The sequence below is a fragment of the Oncorhynchus clarkii genome, chromosome 17 (genome assembly GCF_045791955.1).
Source record: "Oncorhynchus clarkii lewisi isolate Uvic-CL-2024 chromosome 17, UVic_Ocla_1.0, whole genome shotgun sequence".
NCBI classification, from domain to species: domain Eukaryota; kingdom Metazoa; phylum Chordata; class Actinopteri; order Salmoniformes; family Salmonidae; genus Oncorhynchus; species Oncorhynchus clarkii.
In genome coordinates, this window is record NC_092163.1 from 36,639,384 (window position 1) to 36,660,024 (window position 20,641).

Consider the following 20,641-nt stretch of genomic DNA (forward strand, 5'->3'; position numbering starts at 1 on the left):
ATGCTGGAGGAAACAGGTACAAAAGTATCTATATCCACAGTAAAACGAGTCCTACATCAACATAACCTGAAATGCCATCAGCAAAGAAGAAGCCATAAAAAAGCCAGACTACGGTTTGCAACTGCACATGGGGACAAAGATCGTGCTTTTTGGAGAAATGTTTGATGAAACAAAAATAGAAATGTTTGGCCATAATGACCCTTTTTCCTCCTATGTTTGGAGGGAAAAGGGGGAGGCTTGTAAGCCGAAGAACACCATCCCAACCGTGAAGCACGAGGGTGGCAGCATCATGTTGTTGGGGTGCTTTGCTGCAGGAGGGACTGGTGCACTTCACAAAATAGATTGCATCATGAGGGAGGAACATTATGTAGATATATTGAAGCAACATCTCAAGACATTAGTCAGGAAGTTAAAGCTTGGTTGCAAATGGGTCTTCCAAATGGACAATAACCCCAAGCATACTTCCAAAGTTGTGGCAAAATGGCTTTAGGACAACAAAGTCAAGTTATTGGAGTGGCCATCACACACAAAGCCCTAACCTCAATCCTATAGAAAATTTGTGGGCAGAACTGAAAAAGCGCCTGTTAGCAAGGAGGCCTACAAACCTGATTCAGTTACACCAGCTGTCAGGAGGAATGGGCCAAAATTCACCCAACTTATTGTGGGAAGCTTGTGGAAGGCTACCCGAAACGTTTGACCCAAGTTAAACTATTTAAAGGCAATATTACCAAATACTAATTGAGTTTATGTAAACTTCTGACCCACTGGGAATGTGATGAAAAAAATAAAATGTGCAATAAATCATTCTCTCTACTATTATTCTGACATTTCACATTCTTAAAATAAAGTGGTGATCATAACTGACCTAAGACAGGGACTTTTTACTTGGATTAATTGTCAGGAATTGTGAAAAACTGAGTTTAAATGTATTTGGCTAAGGTGTATGTAAACTTCCGACTTCAACTGTATACACTCCTAATTGCTTGCAAAGTTACTTGAATTCATTTTGCGGTTACTCACCTTCCATGAGGTTACTCTCCTTCCATGAGGTTACTCTCTTTCCATGTTTTGTCCTAGTCTTTTCTGTTGTTGTTACAACTCTTTTTTTGTTGCTTTTATATTGTGCATTCTAGAACCTGCCAACATGTCACTGTGTGAGACTGAAGGACCCTTGCTGCTGGACCTGAGCTGCCCTATCTGTCTGCAACTCCTCTCTGACCCCAAGTCCCTGCCCTGCGGCCACGTCTACTGCTTGGCCTGCCTTGGGAAGTACATGGACACTGACATGGCCAGCCACTTCTGCCCTGAGTGCCAGGTTGAGTTCCAGGTCTCCCAGGCCCTTGGGAATAACTTCAAGATGTGCAGCATCATCAAGAGCTACGAAGCCACCACTGCAAGAAAGGTCAGCTCCGTCACAGATGGAGATGGTGGTGATTGCCACCAAGGGGTAGTGTCACCTGACCAGAGCAACGATGAGACGTCTGAGTGTCTATTAGACATAGAGCAACAGGAGCCACGTCATACAGGGAAGGAGGCCTCTGAGACAGGCTTGGGAGATACGTCTGCAGTGTCCCCTACTCCTCAGAAGGAAGAACTGCTGGTGGATGTAAGGACCGAGACGGAGACGGCGATGATGGACAAGTCTAAAATACTATTAGCCTCTCAGGTAACGGAGCTGACGCTGAGGCTTCAGTTGGCTGAGGACCGACTGAGGGAGGAGGAGGCGAGGCAGGCCGAGGTCAGGACCACCAACGCCCTGTTGAGAAAAAGGGTGGCCAAGCTGCTAGAGCAGATGACGGAGCTGACTCTCAACTATGTTAGTGGGATGACGGAGTTGATCGAGATGGAACTGCGTCCCAGTGAGGAGAGCATGGGCGGACGTGTGTGCCAAGCCTCTGAGCTCAGGGAGAAGTTGAAGGAGGCCCAGCTCCGAGCCAAATCACTCCTGACCGAGCAAGACAGTGGGGTGTTCAGTGACGGGCTTCAGGCGGAACAACCGCACATCATGAGGCTGATGGTCCAGAAACCTCTAGAGGAGTTGGACAACAAGTCAAAAGTGAACCCGGGCCGTGCTTGCGCTGAGCTGGAACGGAGGAGTGCGGAGTTAAGGGCAGGAGTCGGGGCGGCCCAGCGCTCTCTGCGCTGCGTCCTCAACCCCTCAGAGGTGACCTTTGATCTAGACACGGCCCACCCCAGCCTGGTCCTGTCAGAGGACCTGAAGACGGTGACCTTCAGCACCAAAAAGCAGCCCTACCCGGCCCTGCCAACAAGGTTCAGTAGCTTCCTCCAGGTTCTGAGCACTCAGAGCTTTTGGGGAGGCGAGCATCGCTGGGAGGTGGAGCTGGACGGATATTCTCCGTGGATAATTGGAGTGTGCTACAGCGAGGCGGTAGCACGCAGCGGGCTAACAAGCGCCCTGGAGAGCAGCCAGGGCTCCTGGTGCCTGATGTGGTTCAACAACCTGCTGAGGGCCTTCGAGCAGAGCCATGACATCCCCCTGAAGAGAACCCTGGCAGTGCACAGACTGGAGATCACGTTGAGCTTTAAGACTCAGAGGCTGAGCTTCTATAACATCAGCCAATGCAGTGGGAAGACTCACGTGTACACCTTTAAGGCGAACCTCACGGAGCCGGTGCATCTGGCCTATAGGATGATGTCAGGCCAACCGAAGGCACACATAACAGTATGCTCCTGAACTGTCATTGGAACAATAGAGAGCCACATACAAGATTACATTGACTCTTGTTTTTATTAATCCTGTATTCATATCAAACTTTTTTGTTATTTACATGTAATTGTGTTTCAAGTGTTTGTGGAGACAGAGGTGTTTTGGCCTGTGAATGACAGTAAAGAGAAATAGTTCTGGTTTACATCGAATGACACATGACCCTTTGGTAGCGTAGGCCTCATTGAAATGACCAAACTAATTGATTTCCCAACATGATTTACAAATCTCCAACAAATATGCCCTTGTTCGTCAATGAATGTATGTTTTTGTCAATAAAGAAACGGTTTGGGACAATAAATTGATGATACGTCAAACCAATGACTGTATACAGTTGCTAGTGAAAGCCTACACAGTCTTCACATTTTGCTGCCTTAAAATTAAATCTCCGAAGAGAATACATTTGACATTTTTCCTACCGATCTACACAACCAACTCCACATTTCCAAAGTTAAAGAATAATTCTAGAATATTTTCCAAATTAATACGAAAAACAAAGATGTCTTGATTGTGTTTGGACAGATTTTGGAGGGAATAAACCCTCTCACATGGTCCTCTCGCATTGCCTCTTCCTCTCTGATAACATGTGCAGTTTGAGCAACTCCAGGAAGTGACTTTGCAGGCTAGATCAAGTGTTGCCCCTTCTCATTGAGTAACTCAAGTTGAAGGCTGTGGGTACTGCAGGCTGCCATTAGCAACTAAAATAACCTTATAACTTATTCTGTGTGCGATTTTAAAATAATCGGTTCAAGGACATACATCTGGTGTATTAGAAGCAATTCACTTTAATGGGGAATCCTGTTTTCAGCAAACGCAAGTCAAGTTCCCCTGCTCAGATGTTGCATGCATCAACCAATGGTTGCGTGCTACATCATCGACTCATCGACTGACAGATTGTTATAACATATGATGTGGTTATTGAAGCTGATACTTCAAATAACTATCATTACATACCTATCCAGGCGTTGTACAATCTGGCATGGGGCAGCAACGTCTGGGCAGAGGAAAGCATCCCATGCCTGCTGTATGTGGTCGGCCATGAACATTCATGGCTTCAATAAGAGGGGGCAGTAATTCTCCTGTGTCAAACAGATACCGATGGGACCCCTGGCATGGAGTGCTACAATGTATTGAATGCAGTAATAGTTAGGGTTTGTCTTCATATATACAAGATAAATGAATGCCAACCTAAATTGTTTATATGTAATAAGAATTGTAAAGTATTACATATTACTGGTTACATCGATGGGACCACAGTGGAGAAGGTAGAAAGCTTCAAGTTCCTCGGCGTACACATCACTGACTAACTGAAATGGTCCACCCACACAGGTAGTGTGGTGAAGAAGGCACAACAGCAACAGCGCCTCTTCAACCTCAGGAGGCTAAAGAAATTTGGCTTAACACCTAAAACCCTCACTTTTACAGATGCACAATCGAGAGCATCCTGTCGGTCTGTATCACCGCCTGGTACGGCAACTGCCCCGCCCACAAACGCAAAGCTCTCCAGAGGGTAGTGCGGTCTGCCCAACGCATTACGGGTTGCAAACTTCCTGCCCTCCTGGACACCTACAGCACCCGATGCCATAGGAAGGCCAAAAAGATCATCAAGGACATCAACCACAGAAGCCACTGCCTGTTCAGCCTGCTATCATCCAGAAGGTGAGGTCAGTACAGGTGCATCAAACCTGGGACCGAGAGACTGAAAAACAGCTTCTATCTCAAGGCCATCAGACTGCTAAACAGCCATCACTAGCACATCAGAGGTCGCTGCCTATAGACATAGATTAGGAATCACTGGCCACTTTTAGAAATGGATCACTAGACACTTTAATAATGACTCTGCATCTTGCATTACTCATCTCACATGTATTAACTGTACTCTATACTATTATACGGTATGTTAGTCACTTTAATTGTGTGTAAATACTGTATTCTATGCTATGCCACTGTATTTTAGCCCAATGCCGCTCTGACATATATGTATATTTTCTTAATCCATTCCTTACTTAGATTTACGTGTTTTTGGGGTATATGTTGTGGAACTGTTAGATATTACTGCACTGTCGGAGCTAGAAGCACAAGCATTTCGCTACACCGCAATAACATCTGCTAAACACGTGTATGTGACCAATACATTTGATTTGATTTTGAACATTAGTTATAACTACTATTAATTGCTATATTTATTTGCAGAAGTATTTTTTGTAATACTAAAGCCATTTGATTTTCACGTTTGTATACCACCATCCCTAACAGGACACACGCTTTTTTTTTTAGGGCACTTCGATATAACGTATTTTTCGTAGCAGGTCAGAATCATTTTCCTAACCTTAATCTCAGTCTCCTTCCTAACATGCTTGGAAAAACTCACATCAGTATCTAAATGCAGTGACATGAGTGGCCGTGTTCGAGATCATCAAAACCGTGATGTATCATGACTGTCTGACCTACAAGTAATTGATGTCGTTATTTATGATGCAAGGTGACTTTCAGATCAGTCAGTCGGCAGTCTCTTTCACTCTCCGCTGCAATGTCGAATTAGCCCAGTGTTTACCCCATCCCTGAACTGTAGCAGACGGATGTCGTCATACCTCCCTCTGATGCACATGCGCAAAGATTGATATCGAAATTAAAATCCGGTTTGTCAGGTGACTAGCTAGGTTGGATAAATTATTAATTAAACAGTAGACAACAGTATGATAGGTTAGCTAGTTATGTTGCTTGCACCAAAAGTATTGTCCGTGAAAAGTGCTGAAGAATATACAACTTGCCCTTGAATTCGAGACTTCTGAAACGGTAACCTTAAGATCATTGTTAGCTAGAGCTAGCTAGCTAACCCGTAGCTATCTAACATTATGTTTGTTGTCAAGCTGTCGAAACGTTGCAATGCTGGCTTGTTAACTACATCTCCCTGCCAGCCTTGCCCTGGCACGGTGATGTTTGTTTTGATATTCAACATGTGAGCCACTCAGCCGTGGCACTTACATAGCATCGACTACCTATATATTCTATAACGTTATTGAACCTAGCTGGAAGCTAACGTTAGCTAGCTGGCCTGATTTTGTTGTACACAAGCTGCGTGACACTGTCACGGTTACGTAACGTTACATTTACCTGACGTGGAAGATGTTTGAACAGACAGATGCCGCGTTCAAAACAACTGGGAACTCACAAAAAAAATACATCGTTTTGAAATGTCATTAATTTCTGAATATCAAGTCGGAAACACGGTATCTTCTAGAGTTCGAACTTAACGACCTGAATATAACCGATGTTAATGTTTTGATCTCGGTTGTTTTGAAAGTATCAAGTGCACAGACTAGAGCTAGTACCCCGGTATTTTCTCTTATCTAGCTAACGTTAGCTCATAATTACCAATGTTGGGAAATAAGCAAACAGCTGTGTACTGAGCTGGAATAACTATGTATTGTTTACTTGGTAACATCCACATTACTGAAGTTATAACATTTGCCCTTAGGCCTTGAGTGCATTATGATTGACACCGTGACTGCAGTGGTGAGGTTTGCACAATACAATGGCAGCATATTCCCAACTTATGTGGAGAACACATCAGCAATTCCAACCTGGCAACCAGAGTTTGAGGCCAACATCACCAAGCCTCACAGATGTCTCCAGGTCCTATACGAGGACATTGGCGAGTCGAGGTAAGCCAGATAGGACTGTGTTTGCTGTGCATCTTTTGAACGTCTTGCATTATCTCAATTCTACGTTTTGAAACACTTTGTGTCATTCACATTGCTGGATCTGTTCAGTTCTGTGTTTAGTGTGGTTATGACGACTGGTGTAGCGTAACAAGAATGACACTACCTCTTTTGAACTAATGGCTATAAACAGCAGGTAACAGTGGTTCGGATTGGTCTAAAACGAGGGTTGAGTTTCACGTCTTCATGATTTTTTGTCAATGTCTCTCGCGTACAACCGTGCAGGCCAGCAGCATACCACCCTGCATCCCACTGCTAGTGTACCTCTGACGCTAAGCAAGGATGATCCTGGTCAGTCTCAGGATGGGAGACCAGATGCTGCTGGAAGAATGTGTTTGAGGGCCAGTAGGAGGCACTCTTTCCTCTGGTCTAAAAAAACAATATCCCACTGCCACAGGGCAGTAATTGGGGACATTGCCCTGTGTAGGGTGCTGTCTTTCTGATGGGACGTTAAGTGGGTGTCCTGACTCTGTGGTCATTAAAGATCCCGTGGCACTTATTGTAAGAGTAGGGGTGTTAACCCCAGTGTCCTGGCTGAATTACCACTGTGGTCCTCATACCATCAACCCCAGCTTCCAATTGGCTCTTTCATCCCCCTCATTTCCCCTGTAACTATTCCCCAGGTCGTTGCTGTAAATGAGAATGTGTTCTGAGTCAACTTACCTGGTAAAATAACATATATATTTTTAACTCTCCCTCCTTAGAGTTCGGTTTTGGGACCTCGTGCTCCTCATTCCCAATGTGGCTTTCTTCATGTTCCTGATGTGGAAACTGCCCTCAGCCAGGGCCAAGATCCGGCTCACCTCCAGCCCCATCTTCATCACCTTCTACATACTGGTAGGCAACCTCTTATATTCAAGCTTTGGAAATAGGACAGCGAGATATACACGTAGAAAGTTGACTTGTTAGAAATTGAATGCATACATTTCCATAATAACAATCCAGTGAGATCCTGCTTGCCGGCTCTTTTAATGGATGTCTGACCTATGTCCTTCCAGGTGTTTGTGGTGGCAGCGGTGGGAATCACCCGTGCCATAGTGTCCATGACCGTTAGTGCATCCAGTGCTGCCACCATCATTGACAAGGTAAGGCTACTATGGCAGGGCACAATTGGTGACACTCTGAACCACCTACACTTGTAGCATGTTACAGACTTGCTGTAATAATTCATAACAACTCAAGGCTTCTTGCCACAGCCCTTGTAGATTTGGATTTGTAATGCCACACACAGAAGGAAGTTAGCTTCTGTAAAAAAATTAAATGTGTGCTCTGAGCGACTTGGGAATCCAGAAAAACATATAAACCCAGGAGACTTAACAAGTTTATAATCTCAAAACATTGATTTCTGAAACTATCAGGACAAACATCTGAGTGCTTCTTTCTTTTCTGAGTCATCTTGTAATTTTTTTTCTCCCTTTTCTGGTAGATCAAAAGACTAATTTTCAGCATTCGTAAGCGCTCAAGACTCCTTATGACAGTGTAAATGCATGGAAGCATGTAAATCAATTAATTTACATACAGATGCTTCTCAGAAAGTGTTACCCTCAACATAGCTGTAGTGGTGAGATAGTGTCAGTCATTGAGCTGTGCTGTATCGATTGAATTTGGAGCCACATAGCTATAAATGGCTTCTTCATCCACCCTGGAAACCATTGAGATTCACTCTGTCTGCGTCCTAAACGGCACCCTATTCTCTATATGGTGCACTATTTTTGACCAGGATCCATATGGCTCTGGTCAAAATGAGAAAACATTAATAACACCTGCTCTTCCCATGACATATACTGACCAGGTGAAAGCTACGATCCCTTATTGATGTCACTTGTTAAATCCACTTCAATCAGTGTAGATGAAGGGGAGGAGATGGGTTAAATAAGGATTTTTAAGCCTTGAAAAAATTGAGACATGGCTTGTGTATGTGTTCCATTCAGAGGGTGAATGGGCAAGACAAAAAAATGTAAGTACCCTTGAATGGGGTATGGTAGAAGGTGCCAGGTGCACTGGTTTGTGTCAAGAACTGTAACGCTGCTGGGGTTTTCACGCTCAACAGTCACGTGTGTATCAAGAATGGTCCACCACCCAAAGGACATCCAGCCAACTTGACACAACTGTGGGAAGCATTGGTGTCAACATGGGCCAGCATCCCTGTGGAATGCTTTAACACCTTGTAGAGTCCATGCCCTGATGAATTGAGGCTCTTCTGAAGGCAAAATGTTGGGGGTGCAGCTTAATATTAGGAAAGGGTTCTTAATGTTTTGTACACTGTGTATAGGGCAGTGGTATTTAAATGGTTTCATTGGGGACCCCCCCCCCCCCCCCCCCCCCCCCCTCACACCAGAATTTATGGGAACCACATTTTTCACCCAAGATTTCTCATGACTCAACACCAAATCAAATGACACAACCTTAAAATTCGTTCATTTGAGATTTTTACATCCACAAATAACCTTCAATTTATTGCATTTTCATCTCTTATCTAAATGAAAAGTAACCAATGAATACATTTTCCATGAAAACATTTGACATATATGGCCACCCCACTGCAGTTCCCGTCGCGACCTCGACTTTGAATACCGCTGATATAGGTCATGGGGTGACGTTTGGGACGATTCCGATGACTCTCCATTGGGTGGTGAAATTTCACTTGTGTTCTAAAATACATTTGACCGAGACGAATAGGATTTATTCGTGATCTGAATTGTTCAATGGGGTATTTTCCTAACCTTGAATTAATGCTATATCAGATTTCTTAACCCAATACTTCCGATAATAGGCACCGAGCTCTGTTGACAGAGTGGTGCAGCTTTTCTTGCAGCTTTCTTGAAGATTTGACATGTGGTGGTCGTCTTTAAAGTTGGTTCTGCTGGTAGGGTTGCAAAAAATCTAAATCAGCTTGATGATCTGAGTTAAAGGTAAAAGACTGAAAATAAATGTAAAAAAGCGTATTCATTTTGCGTTAATTTGAAAAAAGTACACTAAAATATGAAAATTCTACATTGTCTCAATCTATCTTATCTCTATATTGTTTTATGTCTTGCGGATTTGAGAAAAGAGGACTAGTTCAACGGGAGAGTAATCCTCAGGTAGCGTTCGTTCTCGCTGACACAATGCTTTGTAATTTTCCTTATTTTTGACCACTTTTCTCTGGCAAAAACTCTAACTTTCGAACGGCTTATGGTAGAGATGTGATTTTTGGACCATTGGCTTTCTTAGTGGATTATCAAATCACATTTATTTATATAGCCCTTCGTACATCAGTTGATATCTCAAAGTGCTGTACAGAAACCCAGCCTAAAACCCCAAACAGCAAGCAATGCAGGTGTTAAAGCACGTTGGCAAGGAAAAACTCCAGAGAAAGGCCAAACCTAGAGAACAACCAGGATATGAGGGATGGCCAGTCCTCTTCTGGCTGTGCCGGGTGGAGATTATAACAGAACATGGCCAAGATGTTCAAATGTTCATAAATGACCAGCATGGTCAAATAATAATAATCACAGTAGTTGTCGAGGGTGCAACAGGTCAGCACCTCAGGAGTAAATGTCAGTTTGCTTTTCATAGCCAATAATAATAACCCAGACAGAAAGATCATATCAGTGACTCAACCCACTCATGTGACGCACCCAGTGACTCAGCCCCTGTAATAGGGTTAGAGGCAGAGAATCCCAGTGGAAAGAGGGGAACCGGCCAGGCAGAGACAGCAAGGGCGGTTCGTTGCTCCAGAGCCTTTCCGTTCACCTTCACACTCCTGGGCCAGACTACACTCAATCATATGACCCACTGAAGAGATGAGTCTTCAGTAAAGACTTAAAGGTTGAGACCGAGTTTGCGTCTCTTACATGGGTAGGCAGACCATTCCATAAAAATGGAGCTCTATAGGAGAAAGCCCTGCCTCCAGCTGTTTGCTTAGAAATTCTAGGGACAATTAGGAGGCCTGCGTCTTGTGACCGTAGCGTACGTGTAGGTATGTACGGCAGGACCAAATCGGAGAGATAGGTAGGAGCAAGTCCATGTAATGCTTTGTAGGTTAGCAGTAAAACCTTGAAATCAGCCCTTGCCTTGACAGGAAGCCCGTGTAGGGAGGCTAGCACTGGAGTAATATGATACATTTTTTGTGTTCTAGTCAGGATTCTAGCAGCAGTATTTAGCACTAACTGAAGTTTATTATCTACACAATGAACATTTATTTGACCTATTGGTCATTAGCAGTAGGGAGCATGAAGTATTAAGAAATGCTGTGACTTTTTATTAGTGATAACTTGAAGATATTTATTTTCCCTTCGTGTGCACTGATTTCAACAGACATGTTGACATGATCCTCAGAAGGTCAGAATTTGGGTAGAGAAAGCTGATCTGAAAGCAGTGCTCCCAGCCTATTAATTAGTACATTTTTGTGTTCTTTCATGTTAATTGTGTATCAGATTGTATCTGTGTTTCTGCTCCAACAGACCCCCAGATAAATGCAGAGATGAAGGAAAGGTGATTAGGAGAGGAGGCTTCTTGAGACTATATCGAGGTGGACTCATTTTTAATGTCTCTCCTTTAGGTGCTGTGGGAGATCACCCGCTTCTTTCTGCTAGCCATTGAGCTCAGTGTGATTATCTTGGGACTGGCTTTTGGTATGTCTTCTCATGACCGCCGCAATACATTTCATTCATAAAACTCTCTTTCAATGTTTCCTTTTTCTGTATTATTATACTAATAATAATATAAATGTTTTTACTGCTCTAGGTTTATTGTTATTATTGCTTGGATAATATTATCTGCAATTCTTTATGCGGTGCACTTTGCACAGAACACCGGAATAATAATTATCCCTATGAATCATTGTAATGTTTGTTTGTGTCAATGAATCCAGTGAGGGAAGGGTTGCCAACTGGTGATTTTAACATGAAAATAAAATGTCATACATTTCAACTCCAAAGTTATTTTACTGTAGCCTGGTTCCAGATCTGTGGGTGCTATCATTGTTAACTCCTTGTTTGGAATCACAATGAATGACAAGGAGTTGACACGATAGCACAAACATACTGGCATCCAGGCTAACTATACACATGAAATTAAAACCAAAGCTACAAAGTACACGCTGAATACAAAGTATAGTATGTTTTATTGGGACAATATGCGGAAGTACATGGCTAATGTGTGTAAGGGCAATATACTAAAAGTGCAGCGTAAATGACAATGTGTAATACTGCAAACCTAGAACTACGACATCTCCCTCTGGGCTCGTCTCACTTCTGTTGTAAGACGAACACTTGGAATGACTTAGTCACCAATGATGAGACTATAGTTGCACGCACACACAGTCATATATAGTCATGCACTGTCTGTATACGCGGTAGTGCATATACAAGTTATTTATAGTTATGGTATTCTTAGAGGGGGAGGAATTTGGCTAAGCTTGCTGTGTAGTCAAACAGTATAAAGCTGACAGAGCATCATTATTACTTTACTGCATATTCAAATGGTTTCTTCTTCATTTTATGGCAGTGTCGTAGTCGACGTAACCCCTTGCGTACGTTCTAGAAGTTTTGGGCCACTTTTGCTCTGGGGAATTGTAGAATGCCCACTAATGTGTTTCTTCTGTTGACAGGCCACCTGGAGAGCAAGTCCAGTATAAAGCGTGTGCTGGCGATCACTGCTGTTCTGGCACTGGGTTACTCCATCACACAGGTAAGACTGGACACCACTCGCATGGCAGCCCCACAACTCTCAAACTTACACAAGATCATAACCCCAAAACTCTGTAATAAGAAGTGTTTACAAATGACAAAACAAAGAAATGACTGGTTAATGGAACCCTGTGTGTTGACCATTTGATGGTTCTTCCTCAGGGCACCCTGGAGATCCTGTACCCTGACAAGCACCTTTCCGCCGAGGATTTCAATATCTACGGCCACGGGGGACGCCACTTCTGGTTGGCCAGCTCCTGTTTCTTCTTCCTGGTGAGCTGCCAACGGTTACAGAGCAAATGAGGGCTGTCAAAGTAATTTTTTTTAGAATAATGTAATTGTATATAGTTCTACTGTCTGGAATTGTACCTATAACATGAATAGAGAGGGGTTTTCAATCACTTCTGTTTTGAGAATTGTTAGAATTGGATGTCTTTGTGCCACCTGTTTGGTCCTCTAATTTTGCTGTCCTGTTATTTGTAATGCAAGAAGGCACCAATTTCACCCATGTGTTTCTGCATGCTAGCACATACCCACATGCCATTGTGCTTATGCTAGTTAGCATTGCCTCGCAACCCTACCTCTGACTTCCTTCATACTGGACACAGAATCATGAAAATGGTGTTCATCTGACTCTGGGGAAGTAGATGAAGGGCCTCCCGAAGTACCCCTTTTAACACTGGTACTTGCGCTTTCAGGTGTACTCTCTCATTGTCATCCTTCCCAAAACCCCGGTGAGGGAGAGGATATCCCTGCCATGTGAGTTATTGGGACATTTGTTCACCCAGAAAACTATCAACAGATGGCAGAGGGCTTTTTTTCAGGGTCATTTACTAATATACCAACCGTTGAGTTCCACTGTGCTGTTTTTTGTGTTTTTTAAACATTTTATTCTCCCTGATGTTTTATGATTAGCTGGAGAGTGGCCTTGTGTTAGCAGCAAAGTTGACTCACACCCCTTCTTGGGCCTCCTACCTCCACAGCTAAGAAGAGTTTCTATGTGTATGCTGCCGTCCTGTCCCTGCTCAATCTGGTCCAGGGCCTGGGCAGCGCCCTGCTCTGTGCCGGCATCATAGAGGGGCTCTGGTGAGTGTCTGGACTGTGGAAAACAAGTGATGGACATTCAAGTAACTGTTCAGAGATTCAAGTAAATCATCACACTGTGATCTATGATTTATCCTAATGAAGAAAGAAAAAAAATATATATATATATTTCCACACTGAGGTTGGAATAATACTGTCAAAATTATGATAATTCCCTTTTAGTGTAAGAGCTGTTTGAAAAAAAATAATAATAATCACCAGGCGGTAAATTGGTTAAAAGACAATAAGAGAGTTCTAAACCTTTCTGCCAATAACAGTTTGTTTCCAGTCGCCGCCCCCCAATCAGACCACTCCCAGACAGTCCTAGCAACATTCTTGCTTGAGAAATTGAACTTTGCCAAGAAGCTATTTTTTGTGTCCTTTTGTTTTCAATTAAAATTGTCAATCTCAGTAAGGTACTATTTATTTATTTATTTATTTAACCAGGTAAGTTGACTGAGAACACATTCTCATTTACAGCAACGACCTGGGGAATAGTTACAGGGGAGAGGAAGAGGGATGAATGAGCTATTGTTACGCAGAAATGATTTGCTATTCCCGATAAGAATGGCTGCATTGCACCATTTTAAAAATGTACTTTTCCCTCAATTAGAGCAGCTTGTGTTTTAGTGCCCATGTTCTGATGTTTTCTGTGTAGTCTAACTGAAGCCTCGTGTCATTCTGGTGCTAGGTTATAGAGATCGTTAAGTCACTGCTGCCTGATGATGTTTATCTAGGTCGGTGAGCTCCCTGTTAGTCTGTGGTTTATGTGTGTCTGTGATTTGTTACAGCTGCGTGGACGTCACCACCTTCCTCTACTTCTCCGTGTTCGCCCCGCTCATCTACGTCACCTTCCTCAAAGGCTTCTTCGGGTACGTAGGTCAAAGGCCAAAAACTAAGGCTGTCTGAAAATATTACTAAATGTCAAATCCTTGCTTCCTGTCCTTTTTTCCCCCTAAATTCCTCTCAAGGCTCATTGGAGGAAGAGATCCAAGAGGGACCTTGGATCCTGTCCTCCAATGCTCTTTGAGGTTAATTGAGGAAACGAGGACAGGAGACACAGGCAAGGTTCCCCCAATGCATGAGACATGTTTGGTTGCATTTTACTTCTGCCTGATGATACCATCTCTTTTCTGTCTTTTTGGTCTCCTTTTCTTCCTGTCCCTCCTTTTCTCTCCTTGTCCCTCTTTTTTCCCTCAACTCTCTTCCTCCTCCCTCGCTCTAGCTCAGAGCCCAAGATCCTCTTCTCCTACAAGTGCCAGGTGGATGAGCCGGACGACCAGGCAGACGTCCACCTGCCCCCCACCTCGACATCTGGTCTGGGCCGCAAGGAGCAGCTGGAGCAAGGCTCCTTCTACTCCAGCACTCAGATAGACGGCCTGACTGCCACCGGCATGGCTGCCTACCTGGACGACGTGGCCTCTGGTCCTTTCGGGGCGGGCAGCATCAACAGCATCGACAGCGACCGCTGGAGGGCCATCAACGCCTAAGGAAAAAGATGAGAGGAAAGGGGAGGTTAGGGGATGAATGCTAAGCTAGTAGGAGAGTGCTAGTAGGACTGGTTAAGTGGAGAGTAGTGAGGGGGGGGGGGGTGGAGGTTGGAGGCTCTCTCTCCCTCTCTGGAGAAACTGTGAGGAGGGCCCTCATTGAGGAAGCTGCTCCCCCATTTCAGCTCCTGTTTGTCCTCCATGTCCTTCATTTTGGCTCTTGCTGCCTGCTCCATTCTGGCTCAAACATTACATTCTACCTAATACCTGCCTGGGATTTTTCCACAACTTCAGTCAAGTATTATCCCCCCAGTAATTGAGTGCGTGGACAACAAAGCTAAGAAGCAAATGTTCTTTGTTAAGTGTAAAGGTAATGTCCGTTACATTCCCATCGAAGGGTTACAGCTCAGTGAAGTAAAGTCCACGAACTGTGGCTTTGTGTTAGATTTGTGACTACTTGGTAACCAGGTCGTATTGAATCACCAATTCGCCGTGCCTTGCTCCCTATAGACCAGACCTGTCCTTATCACGCTAGGCCCCTTCTCTAAATTGCGTAATTCGTAATGTTTTATGTTTGAAATCAGTGCTTCTTTTCCCCAGTCTTTGATGTTTGACGTAATGTCATGTACCCTCATTGTATTAATTGAGGACCTCGGGCTTGAGTCTGCAGGAGCTTGGTATGCCTTGTCAAAGACCATTATTAGTGCATCTGGTATCCATGTGATTTGCTGCTGGGGCATAGAGAGAATCAAAATGGATGCTGAGTCGCAGCCGTCATCTCTACCTATTTTATGTTATTATTTACTGTCTGTTTTATTTATTTTAGTGACCGCTCGGTTTTATGTCGAAAGGTAGTTCCATCAGCTGATTAATCCTGGTATAAGAAATGTTTCTAATGAGTAAAGCAACATTTACAAACCCACACGTCAAATGAGGGCGAGATAAGGCAGGAATAGCACTTGTGGTTAGGCTATGTATTTTTCAGACCTTTTTTTTTTATTTCAAGAAATATTCATCCCAAGATGCATTGGATTCGACTGAAAAGAAACGGAGAAAAACAAAGGTCATTTTTTTTATGACTCAAATATGAACTAATATTGAAATGTCATTTTCAATATATGAAATTATTGAATTGGCCACCTTAGGTTGCTCATGTGCTCTTTAAAATGTAAGCCCTGATTTCATCACAAAGAAAGAGCAACTTTAAACACTAAATCTGTTTGCTGATAATGCTCAATGCGAACTGGACCAATTTGCATGAAGCACTACTTCCTTGCAGTAATTCTACTTTGTCTGCTGTAAACTTAGTAGCCCCACAACACATGGCTTGCTGTGAAACCAATTCCCATTGTTTATGCCCCCCTTGTGATTTTGTCACTTATATTCATTCCCCCACCCCGAACAAGAATTGCCCCTTGGAATGGTGTACATTTGGCATGGTAAAACATTGTCTTGAGTGGAGTTTGTCGTGTGACATATGGCATCAGTATGTCATATAGAGACAAGTTTATTTTTTCATAAATGTAAGCCACCACAAAGCAAGTGTTTTTGTATTGCCATAGTAGTATATTATGAGTCTTCTGCCTTGCACGTCCCAATACTTGACCTGCATCAACAAAGGAAACCCGGTAACTTGCTCTCACACAGGCTTATATTTCTAGAGAAATGTTGTACGGTTGCATTTGAGGGTCAACATTATTGATGAAAAATTGAGTATATTTATAAGGTGTTAGTGGGGTATGGGTTTCAAATGCAAGTGTTGGCAGGCTACATAAGATTGAATACAATATTTAATTGAAAGGACTTTGAAAAAGAGTAAGGATACTCAGTGCCAGCAAGCTGTGAATAACTTGTAATTGTATTTAATAATGTATCATTGTAGAATATTCAACTCATATGTTGTGTTGAGGATTCCATGAGACGATTAAACCTGCTTCCTTTTCATTCCTATACATGTATGTCTCCCCTTGGTGGTTTCTTGTGGTACTGCAAATTGAAACGTTTCGTCTAGTCCCAATTTTTTGGGGATGCGTGGCACGCAGTGTTTCATATGATTTGAATTGGCCAAGACGTGGAATGTGTGGCATTACATGTTTTGCCTAGCCATAATATTTATTGTACAAACATAGGCCTGCCTACACGACGTTTGGATAACTTGATTTTTGGGTTGACAGGGGATGACTACAGAACTACAATTCCCAGCCCCTTATGGTCGCCTATGATACAAGATAAAATGTAATTGGAGTCCGATTTATGTTCTCCACCTATACGCGTTGAGATTACTGGCCGTCCTGGAAAGTGACCTTTTCTTGTGAGTATTTTGTCCGCGACGCGCTGTGGCGGCTACGGTTGCTTTCACATTGTTGTAGACTTGTAAAATATCCTGTGTAGGGCAGCGTTTTTTTAAAATACAGGTTAATACAAGCCGACCATTGACCATGGGAGGCAGTGAAAGTACGAGGAGAAAAGTGTCATTCGGCCTGGATGAAGAAGAGAAGGTCACAGTCATTCACGGAGTTAAGGCAAGTAACGTTAAGCGACTGATTAGAAAACGGCGACTTTCATTGCCAAGTAAAAAATAATTTGACATGGCGACAGAGAAATGAAATGCAACATAGATCTAATGGGCTATATTTAGTGTGTCCGTGACTTTTGGTTGCATTACCGTATCTCTAGTAAATATAGAACGTATAGAACGGAAATAGTTGTGTATTTTAAAGCAAATGCAAGTAACAGACCCGCATTCTAATTTAATGTCATGTATTCCCGTGTCCTCAAGTGAATTCGATCACGGTTCCCCCCCAGTCCGCTATGCGTCGTTGTCTGGACTTGACGGTACACTGTAGCGGTTCTTTGTAGGCTACAGAGAATATTTAACCGTACTGGACTCGTTCTAGGCTGCTACAATAATATCATTAGACCACACATTTTTGACCAACACAATTTATAACTCAAATATTTTAGGTTATGGCTTATAATAATGCAGGTCTAGCTTTGAGCAAATAGATTTATTCCCATATCACCTGCAGATGGACGGTTAATGTAGGCCGATGGGAGACTCGCAATATGTCAATGTTATCATTAATTTGTAAAGGAAGTCATTGGCGAATTGTTTGAAGTTGCCCTACATAAAGTTATGAAAAACAAATTTGATTTGGTCTAGGCAAGTTAGTGTCAAAGTGGGATTGACAGTATCTTCTTACATTTATATAATACGTGTGCCCAAATCAACTTGTTTCAAAGAATTGGGTCACACTTATGGTGCTCTTATTACTGAGTAATATCTCTGTAATACAGTCGTAATTCATACGGTTTTGGCTACTCATTGCTATACATTAGGGTAAGGGTTAGTCTACTTCTGTAAGTGCAGTCTAACAATGCTGTTACTATAGTTATTGGCCTATATACTATTCAGGAGTAATTACAATCCAATACATACACTGGAAAGTGTTAAACTTTGAAATAATAATTAGCCTATTAGTGTATATTACTTGACACTTAGGTCTTTGTGCAAGCACCCATTGCTTTGAATGTCCGTCTGACCAGTTTTGCACAATGTAACCTATTTATTACGCAATACACAGCTCTCAGGGGAGCTGATGCAGCGGATGCGAGATTCGCAGGGAACGGACGGAGTCAATCCACCGCCACCCCAGCCTGGCAGCCACAAACCTGCACCAGGTATGGAAGAGCGCGACGACCTAAGTGCTCAACTCAACTGTGACTTTGGAGATAAAGTAGGCCTTTTGATCCCAGGGACATAAATGTTTAACATTTTTGGAGATTTTTTTTTATCATGGACTACAGTAATAGTTGTGTTGTGATGTTAGCCGACCGTCTTATGGAAGTGATTACCGTGGAATTGGGAAATGAATATGATGGACTGTGTTTAAAGACCATTCTTAAATGGCTGGATGTAATTGCAGGTCCAAGACCTGGCCCCACTGCTGCCGAGGCACAGGAGGAGCTGCGGAGGAAGTGAGTTCAACTGCCACTATTATACACTTTACACCTGAGGACCAACTCCATTCCTTGGTGTGCAGGATTTTATTCCAGTCTAGTAGCACACCTGATTGCAACAGTGTATGTTGCTCAAACCTTTGCATAAATCATGTCTTGACTGACATCACTACGACTGTTGCGTGTGTAGTCTTATCTGAAGTTAGGATTTGACACCTTAGTGCAGTGTCACTCAATCCATTCCTGGAGGACCAGTCTTGTGGCACCCCCGGGGATTTACTAATCAAATTTACTCTGTGATATCCTTAGGTTGATCGTAATACCTTTTTTCATGCAATATAATGTATGGAACTAGACACTAGCCAGCCATGTCATTCTGAGAATGAATTTGTAGACTAAGGGAGCTATCGACACCTCAGGTTGCTCTTATTTACCGCTAGCATGGTGGCAGTAGGCCATGTCAACAGCATGGCTCACTATGTGGTTGGAATGCTAACGGCTCATGTCTGTGTCATGCTAAATGCTAGGCTAACTAGCGTCTCAGTGTAGTTTAACTTCTCATGAGCCACCTTTGTGACGGCATGAGCCTGTTGCCAAGGCCTAGATGAAACTGCATTCCATGTGTTTTCCTATAGCAAGGGTGGCCAACCACGGGTGGCTGATTAGGTATGCAGGTTTTTGCTCCAGCCCTACTCTATCCTGCCTGATTCAGCTAATCAAGGTCTCGATGAGCAGCCGATTAGTTGCCAGGTGTATTGGAGCTGGGCTGGAGCAAAAGCCTGCATACACAGTATCTCCCCACGCAGAGGGTTGACCACCCCTACATTACAGGTTGAGTGTGTCTCATGTTCATCGTATGTCCCGTGTGTAGGTTTGAGAGGGAGCAGGCCCAAGTGCAGGAGCAACTGTTTCGACTGGCCCAGAGGGAAAAAGAAGCAGCAGCAGTCACAGCGGGGAGGAAAGGAGAGGCTCACGACGGCCTGAACCCTGCCGTGCTCCGAGAGAAGGGCAAGACCCACGAGGAGCTGATGAAGGCCAAACAACTGGTGAGTCAGTGGGCTCCTCTCTGCTGCCCTCTAGGGCCCAATCCCAAATTGACTTCTATGCACTTGTCGAGGTCTAAGAGGATTTGATTGGTATAAGCAAAATGGTAATAGCTCCACCTTGCCCTTTTGATAGGCTAGGTGGACATTTCATAATATTATACAACTCAATTCCTCTTAGATCTCCACAAGTGCATATAGTGTATGGTAGAGGTCTTCACGGATCCACCTGTACCCGAATACCCGAGACTCGATCCGGGACCCGAGCGAGTCCGCATTCAGAATTCCAAATAATATCACGTGTCTCGTGTACGTGTAATTTTAACTGATTTGTCCGGAATGGCCCGTACGCGACTGCTGCAGGGGAGAGAGAGAGAGAGAGAGAGACATGGTATAATTTATGCTGCTGCTCTTGCTTTTCACGAGAGTGGCGCTTGTATCTTGTTGTTGGCCAATCGTGACTCATCAAAGCAGTCATATAGCCTCGCTCCGTGTGTGGAAGTTAGGAGCTATCTAATCAATGGAAGATGGAATTAAAATGACATAATTAAAAGTTAAAGGAGAAGGACAGGCTACAACAACCAAGAGCCAGCAAGTAGCCAGGCTGCTACTTAATATTCTGAGTGGAGTTGTTGTTATTTGTAATTGTAGGTTTAGAAAGCACTGCAGCCTCAGCTAGCTTAGCTAGCTAATGTTAGCTAACTTAATTAACTAGCTTCTCCCGGTTTGAGGCAGTCGAGACAGGTCCTACGTCATCATATTTGATGATAAATAACCTAGCTATGGCAGCTATTAGTCTACGAGAGCGCGAGCCGGCTTGGTTGGTTGCTGTCTCTCGTTCCCTCCAGCCTGCTGGAGCGGCACCTCTCTCCCTCTTGTGCTTTATCAGCTCCTGTTAATTAAGTAGCTTATAAAATAACTTTTCTGCTGCTTCCCTCAATCATATCTA

General features: G+C 43.4%; 3 protein-coding genes across 3 annotated transcripts in view; all 3 read left to right on the top strand.

Moving 5' to 3' along the window:
• The first annotated feature begins 1,144 nt into the window (after window positions 1-1,144).
• Window positions 1,145-2,695, top strand: LOC139369723 (E3 ubiquitin-protein ligase TRIM39-like). Its single transcript, XM_071108983.1, has one exon. The coding sequence runs from the start codon at window positions 1,145-1,147 to the stop codon at window positions 2,693-2,695; it is 1,551 nt and encodes a 516-aa protein (XP_070965084.1).
• A 2,633-nt stretch (window positions 2,696-5,328) lies between these two features.
• On the top strand, window positions 5,329-16,641 carry LOC139370756 (transmembrane protein, adipocyte asscociated 1). Its single transcript, XM_071110447.1, has 11 exons — window positions 5,329-5,521; window positions 6,204-6,390; window positions 7,152-7,284; window positions 7,446-7,532; window positions 10,991-11,063; window positions 12,041-12,120; window positions 12,282-12,392; window positions 12,818-12,878; window positions 13,103-13,205; window positions 13,994-14,074; window positions 14,428-16,641. The coding sequence occupies exons 2-11, from the start codon at window positions 6,218-6,220 to the stop codon at window positions 14,690-14,692; spliced, it is 1,167 nt and encodes a 388-aa protein (XP_070966548.1). The 5' UTR covers window positions 5,329-5,521; window positions 6,204-6,217; the 3' UTR covers window positions 14,693-16,641.
• Window positions 16,642-16,921: 280 nt separating this feature from the next.
• Window positions 16,922-20,641, top strand: part of LOC139370757 (MICOS complex subunit mic25a-like) — a 61,564-nt gene continuing 57,844 nt past the window's right edge. Inside the window, exons 1-4 of the mRNA XM_071110448.1 lie at window positions 16,922-17,211; window positions 18,274-18,370; window positions 18,616-18,667; window positions 19,521-19,695. Coding sequence (XP_070966549.1) covers window positions 17,128-17,211; window positions 18,274-18,370; window positions 18,616-18,667; window positions 19,521-19,695 — 408 coding nt within the window. The 5' untranslated portion in view covers window positions 16,922-17,127. The remainder of the gene's footprint in view (window positions 17,212-18,273; window positions 18,371-18,615; window positions 18,668-19,520; window positions 19,696-20,641) is intronic.

Bases quoted from the DNA above. Each gene is read 5' to 3' on its own strand.
- LOC139369723 (XM_071108983.1), top strand. From the start codon at position 1,145: ATGTCACTGTGTGAGACTGAAGGACCCTTGCTGCTGGACCTGAGCTGC.
- LOC139370756 (XM_071110447.1), top strand. From the start codon at position 6,218: ATGATTGACACCGTGACTGCAGTGGTGAGGTTTGCACAATACAATGGC. The intron at 6,391-7,151 runs GTAAGCCAGATA...CTCCCTCCTTAG, and splicing joins GAGGACATTGGCGAGTCGAG to AGTTCGGTTTTGGGACCTCG. The intron at 12,879-13,102 runs GTGAGTTATTGG...CTACCTCCACAG, and splicing joins GGAGAGGATATCCCTGCCAT to CTAAGAAGAGTTTCTATGTG.